Genomic DNA, 5,897 nt, shown 5'->3' on the forward strand with positions numbered 1-5,897 from the left:
TTTATATGGACGTCCACGCTATTGGGTTAATACTGTCTTACGAAGAGCTCTATTTCAATTACACAAACAGAGTCAGTAGGCCAGTAACGCTGTGCAGCCTCTCTCCCTCTCTATCATTCTGTCTCATCTTAGTCCAGGCCATCTGTCACAAACACAGCTCGAATCTGTGGCATGAGGCTGACATATAAGTTACCTCTGTTATAGACTATAACTGACACACACCTCGCAGTAAACTAAAGCCAATGATGAGCGTGAACAGGTGCAGCTCTTTCCAACGTGCAGCCAGATTCTTTGAAAGTAATTTGCGTGCTGACGGCTGAAACCCTCTCAAGTGTTGGGGACAGGATGTAGGAGCAGGAGCTATGTATATCCACACGCACCTATAAGAAAACACACTCACACATATCCACACACACATTTAAAGGCAGTTTGAGTCATCAAATTAATGTCAGGTTAACAGTCAGCTTTTCCAGACAGACTATTTATTACTGAGTCACTCACTCAAGTTTTGCACTTTTTAAGACATCTAATATTTCCATGTAAGTATGGAGACTGGATAATAGTACTAGAGCGGGGGCAGGGGTCTTTGGCTGTCACATCCACGAGATCATGAGTGACACGGGGGCCAGAGGGGGGGTCGCCAAATACATAGGCAAATGGGTTATGCAACTTATTATTCATTTGTCTCCTGCCTCATTTCCATATTCTTTTGTTGCGGGAGCTTGATGGGCCCGGCACGCACCTGGCACATCCATGCCAACAAAGTCCCATCTGATGTGCTGCCACAGTGGCACACACAACACAATCATCTGCATACATATGCATACACACAGATGCACTCAGACACAAATCTAACGCACACAGAGCTGTGTGAGCGGGGGGGGTGGAAAGGTGGTAATTATTCAGGGGGTCCCAAGCTGGAGGTGGGGCCCCAAAAATCGAGAATTAATCAGACTTTCTGGTGGTGTTGCGGCCTGACGTGCCACAGTTTCACACGTTGTCAAAGTGCCCAGCATTCCCCAGAGAGAGCCACATTCTTGGAGAAGCATACCAAGTGTCCATCCTTCACTTGTGGGCTCATTATGAGCACATGATGGGAGCACTGTGCAAACTCTCCATCCCGCTACACTCCCCATAAACACACACATCATAGATTTAAAATCAAGTAAAAGTTTAGTTCTTACCTTCCTCAGCTGAATTGGGCTGAAAAAACAGACAGAGAGACAGAAAGACACTCCACATCTCCACTACAGAATGACACTGACAGAGAGAGAGAGAGGGAGGGAGAGAGCATGAAAGAAGGAGATAGAGTGAGTGTGTGTGACGGAGCTGGGGAGAGAGAGGGAGAGGGGGGTGAGAGAGGAGGTGGAGTCTGTTTGCTCCCTTTATCTGAGAGAGGGAGAGAGAGAGAGAGGATAGGGGGGTGGATGGATGAGGGAAGGAGAAAAATATTTACAGAGCAGCACATACAATAAGTACACTGCCAACAGAGGAAGTAAACAAAACACTGTTGTCAGAGAGACGGGCGGAGAGAAAGAGAGGAGGAAGAGTGAGAGGAGGAGAGTGGGAGAGTTTTAATATTTTTGAGAAAAACAAAGACAGAGAGAGAAAGTGAGGTAGAGTCAACCAGAAAGAGTGACAAAGGGAGAGGGAGGTGGAAAAATTAATAAACAAGTTTGTCTGGTCTCTAAAACAACCGTCTAGACATGTCCAACGACATCAGTTCCAGCTCTCCTCAAAACGCCTTCCACAAATTTCAGCGAGGCCGCCTGGCAGACTGCGCCTCAAACTGTGGCATCCCTCACATGTCTGGACACTGTGCTAACTTGCATTTTTCAAGCTGTGGCATGTGAGAGTGCCCAACTTCTTTTTTTTTTCCTTGATCGCTCGCAGTTCTACCTTTTATGGAAAATGAATATAATTTAGACACATTTTTGGATGCTCTCCATCGTTCGTCTTCTTAACACCCCCCTCCCTCCTCTCCCCTCCATCTCTCTGACACACTCCTCGCCTGGCAGGATTGCTCATTCAGACAGTATCTAGACACACACTCATACAGTATCTAGACACACACTCATACATGCAAACACACAGAGCTGAACCCCCTTCTGGCTCGTGCACGCCACTCGCTGGTCAGACCGCAGTACTGCAGCTTGTTGATGGGCTTTCATGCCCCAGTTCACTGCATTGAGTGAGACTTCAGTAGACTCTTGCAGGGAGATGTTGCCTATTGGCTTGACACAGTTAGATGGCCCCATTCCCAGCCAGCCGGGGGCCCTTTACCCAAGGCTCTTTGCTCCGAGAGATAAAGTGAAGAGGGAACGCGGATCACGGTCCTCCAGTCATTAAGCAGGGAATTAAAACTTTTTAATCCGTTTTCAGTTTGTTCAGCAAAAAACTTGTTCCATGGGCCAGCTTGAATAAAAGTTGTTTTTTTTAGAGCTGAAACGACTAGTTGATTAATCAGTTCATCGTTAACTTTTGATTGATCAATTAATTTCGTTACATTTTTAAGCAAAAATGACCAAAAATCACTGGTTCAAGCTCCTCAAATGTGAATATGTTCTGCTTCTCTTAGTCTTATGTGATAGTAAACTGAATATCTTTAGATTTTGGACAAAACAAAACATTGTCAAACAAAAGATTTTAACAGGTCACCATGTGCTCTGGCAGCTTGTGACCAAATTCTAAATTGTTTAATTGAGAAAATAAAATGAAATCTAAGCGATAAAAAAATAGGGCTGAACGATTTCGATTTTTTTTGGGATTATTTTGACTGTTATTGCGATATGATATGATATGATATTAGAAGGAATGATAATTTTTAAGCCCTATAAGAAAATAATCGTTAGTTGCAGCCCTAATGTCTTTTAGTCTCCTTCCTAAAAATGTTTTATCATTTACAACTACACTCATGAAACAACAGCAAAGGCCTGTAATTTTAGAGGAATGTTTTCTTTTGAGCCGCAATGTTAAAGTACATTTTCAGGGAAATTCCTCTTTGAGGTAAATGTTTTCTTGCGTCTCTACATGTGTGATCTGGTTTGGCTTCTGAAGCTGAACGAAGAGGAAATTTGACCTCATAACTCCTCCTCACGCACGCACTCCTAAAACGTCATGACAACCATGAATGCATCTTTTAAAACCCAACTGTTCAGCAGCCGCAGAGAGGAACTGAACTCTGGTTTTCAACTCATGGCTTTATTTCAGTGTTTCAGAGGGTTGGTTAGCTCTACAATGTTGAACTGCACAGCTGACTGAAGTTTTGCCGCGGTGCAGGAAAGGAAATGGGAGTTGGCACAGTGCAGAAGTGGGTACCAGACAAACCTCTCACACTTTCACTTCAGCACAGAGACTGCAGTTACATTAAACATTCATTGCTTTGACTCGTAGCATTACAGACAGGAAAAAAACTGTTTATGCTCATAATTCAAGTCGCACATTCCCTTAAAAGATGGACAACTTTATTTCCTTTTTAGTTTCTCAAAGCCAGTGTCGCTCATATTATTACAGCAGGAGAAGAGAGGACATTATGATAGAAAAACAGTAAAGGTCATCTCTTACGTGACTCTAACGCACACTCAACCATCGTCACTTCTTGCTTTCAATTACTGTTAAGCAACATTCACCTTAGTAACAGTGCAAGAAAAATCAGTGGATGCAACAAAGTTGAAAGAAGATTGAGGAAAAAATAACAACCACGCACCATACACATCCTAACACACACTGTATATTTACATGTAACAGAGAGCCACACACAATACAAACAATCATTAGAAAGTAGTCCGACTGCCAAAGTGCAAATGAAAACGCTGCTAAGCTCAAACATTAAAAAGTGCTTCCTGATGAGTGTGTGCGCACATCCATTTATACAACATTTATAAGCATGTATGCTGCGCTGTAATGATCACAATGCAGGAACTGGAGATTCTACAATATATACAATTTCAGACAGTTAGAAACAAAAACATAAAAGACATTTTTTTGTGCATTAAATTCAATTCATTTAGTGTTTTTATTCAACATCGCTATCCCAAGTGGCTAATATCTTGTTTCGACTGAGATGTGCTGTTATTTAAAGCTGAAGTCAGTCATTTTGAGCAAATATGATTAAAAAAAAATAATAATTGTATAACAGTCAATATGTTCTGACATGAGATAGATGATCTGAAAAACATCATGTTCCTCCGGTGTCCTCCTGTGCTTCTAATGGCATTTGTAAGATTTCACAGCCCTGGAGGGAAACAACCAATCAGAGCCGAGCAGTCTTTACAGCATCTGTCAGTCATTGCTCGCGAAACTGGCAAATTCCGATCAAACAGTCAAACTAGGCAGCGCTGATCAAATATGAATCAATATTATGTTACTGTAATCTCTGTTTCCCACCTCAAATGTTTTTAGAAACATTTTGTAGTTTACTGTTTAGCTGTAAAATGAGAAAGTTTGTGACCCGCATGTTGAAAACAGCCAAGCCAACGTTCTCATTTTACAGCTAAACAGTACAAATGTTTCTGAAAATATTTGAGGAGAGAAATAGGCATTACAGGAACAGAATCATGATTCATATTTGATCAGCGCTGCCTTGTTTGGCCGTGTGATCGTCCAGTTTTGCGAGCAGTAATGGACAGCTGCTCTAGAGACTGCTCGGCTCTGATTAGTTGTTTTTGTTCAGGCACGGTGGAATCTTGCAAATGCCATTAGGAGCACAGGAGGACACACAGGAACATGATTTTTTTCAGATTATCTGTCTCACGTACTACTGTCAGGATATAGTGACCGTTTTATAAAAACAACTTTTTATCATATTTGCTCAAAGTTCCAGACCGCAGCTTTAATTATCAGATTCAGTAAACTGTGTTCCAATACATCCCTCAAACGACGTTTAACACTGGCAAGCGCTTTTGATTTGATACACTATTTTAGAGATTGTAAGATATTTTATTTCATGACCTACGATGCAGAACTAGTTACTGCTCCGCACTGATTTCAAGAGAGCTTCAAGTACAGTGATGGTGAATGTATTTTATATGCCACAGTTAGAAGCTGAGTTTAACACACGTAGCCACCTGAGTTTTTGTATCCAACTGTTTTAATGCATCCTGTAAACGACTGCACTACTTGCTGTACGCTGCTATGAAATCAGAGAACCAGCCAGGTCTCATCAAGTGGCGTATGAATGACCCGGCAATTTGTAAGTCATTTCGCATGGAATAACAACGTGGTTGCTGTGGAGACCGGTTTAAGTGTTGTTGAATTATTTTGAAGTTACGTTAGTGAAGTTTGTGACGTGTTTTCCGTACTTATGTTACGCTGTTTACATACATATTTTATTTAGTTTACATATTTTTTTTAAGCCCAACCATGATGTTTTTCCTAAACCTAACTAAGTTTTGTTGCCTACACATAACCGCAACCGTTTCACTGTAACGACATGGCACTAAATGGCATCCGAAAAGCCCCTTCACAACACTAACTCCGTAGCCTGAAATGACACGTGAAAAGCCCTAAAATACATTATCATGACATGCAGAAGGTCCTTAAAATGTTGTGCTATCAGGTTGATAGAACACAAGAGGTTATGTTGTATTTTTAAGAGCAGAACGCCTATAGTGAGACTTTTTTTAAGGCCTGACAGTGCTAGACTACACCTCCATTCTCATACGAACAATATACTCGATTCAGACAATACTAGTTTACAGACCTGTCTTATTTTTTATGACTTCAAACAACGCACAAACGTCCTGTACTCTCAGGGGACGTTGTGCTACAGGATGAGAAAAAATATTTCCTATCTTCTACATGCTTAAATATATTTATTTTAAGTCTATAGTCAGTGCTTTTTTGTGCACCTGAAGGGGAGGGGGACTTACTTTAGCACCTCGATGTTTATTCTGTCT

At 41.4% G+C, this 5,897-nt stretch overlaps 1 protein-coding gene across 1 annotated transcript in view; it reads right to left on the reverse strand.

Annotated features, from left to right (window-relative positions):
* The window catches only part of ephb6 (eph receptor B6), a 46,790-nt gene extending 45,477 nt beyond the window's left edge, over positions 1-1,313 (reverse strand). The window contains exon 1 of the mRNA XM_037785478.1: positions 1,185-1,313. Coding sequence (XP_037641406.1) covers positions 1,185-1,242 — 58 coding nt within the window. The 5' untranslated portion in view covers positions 1,243-1,313. The remainder of the gene's footprint in view (positions 1-1,184) is intronic.
* Positions 1,314-5,897: the final 4,584 nt, after the last annotated feature.

Source organism: Sebastes umbrosus, chromosome 11 (genome assembly GCF_015220745.1).
Source record: "Sebastes umbrosus isolate fSebUmb1 chromosome 11, fSebUmb1.pri, whole genome shotgun sequence".
NCBI classification, from domain to species: Eukaryota; Metazoa; Chordata; class Actinopteri; order Perciformes; family Sebastidae; genus Sebastes; species Sebastes umbrosus.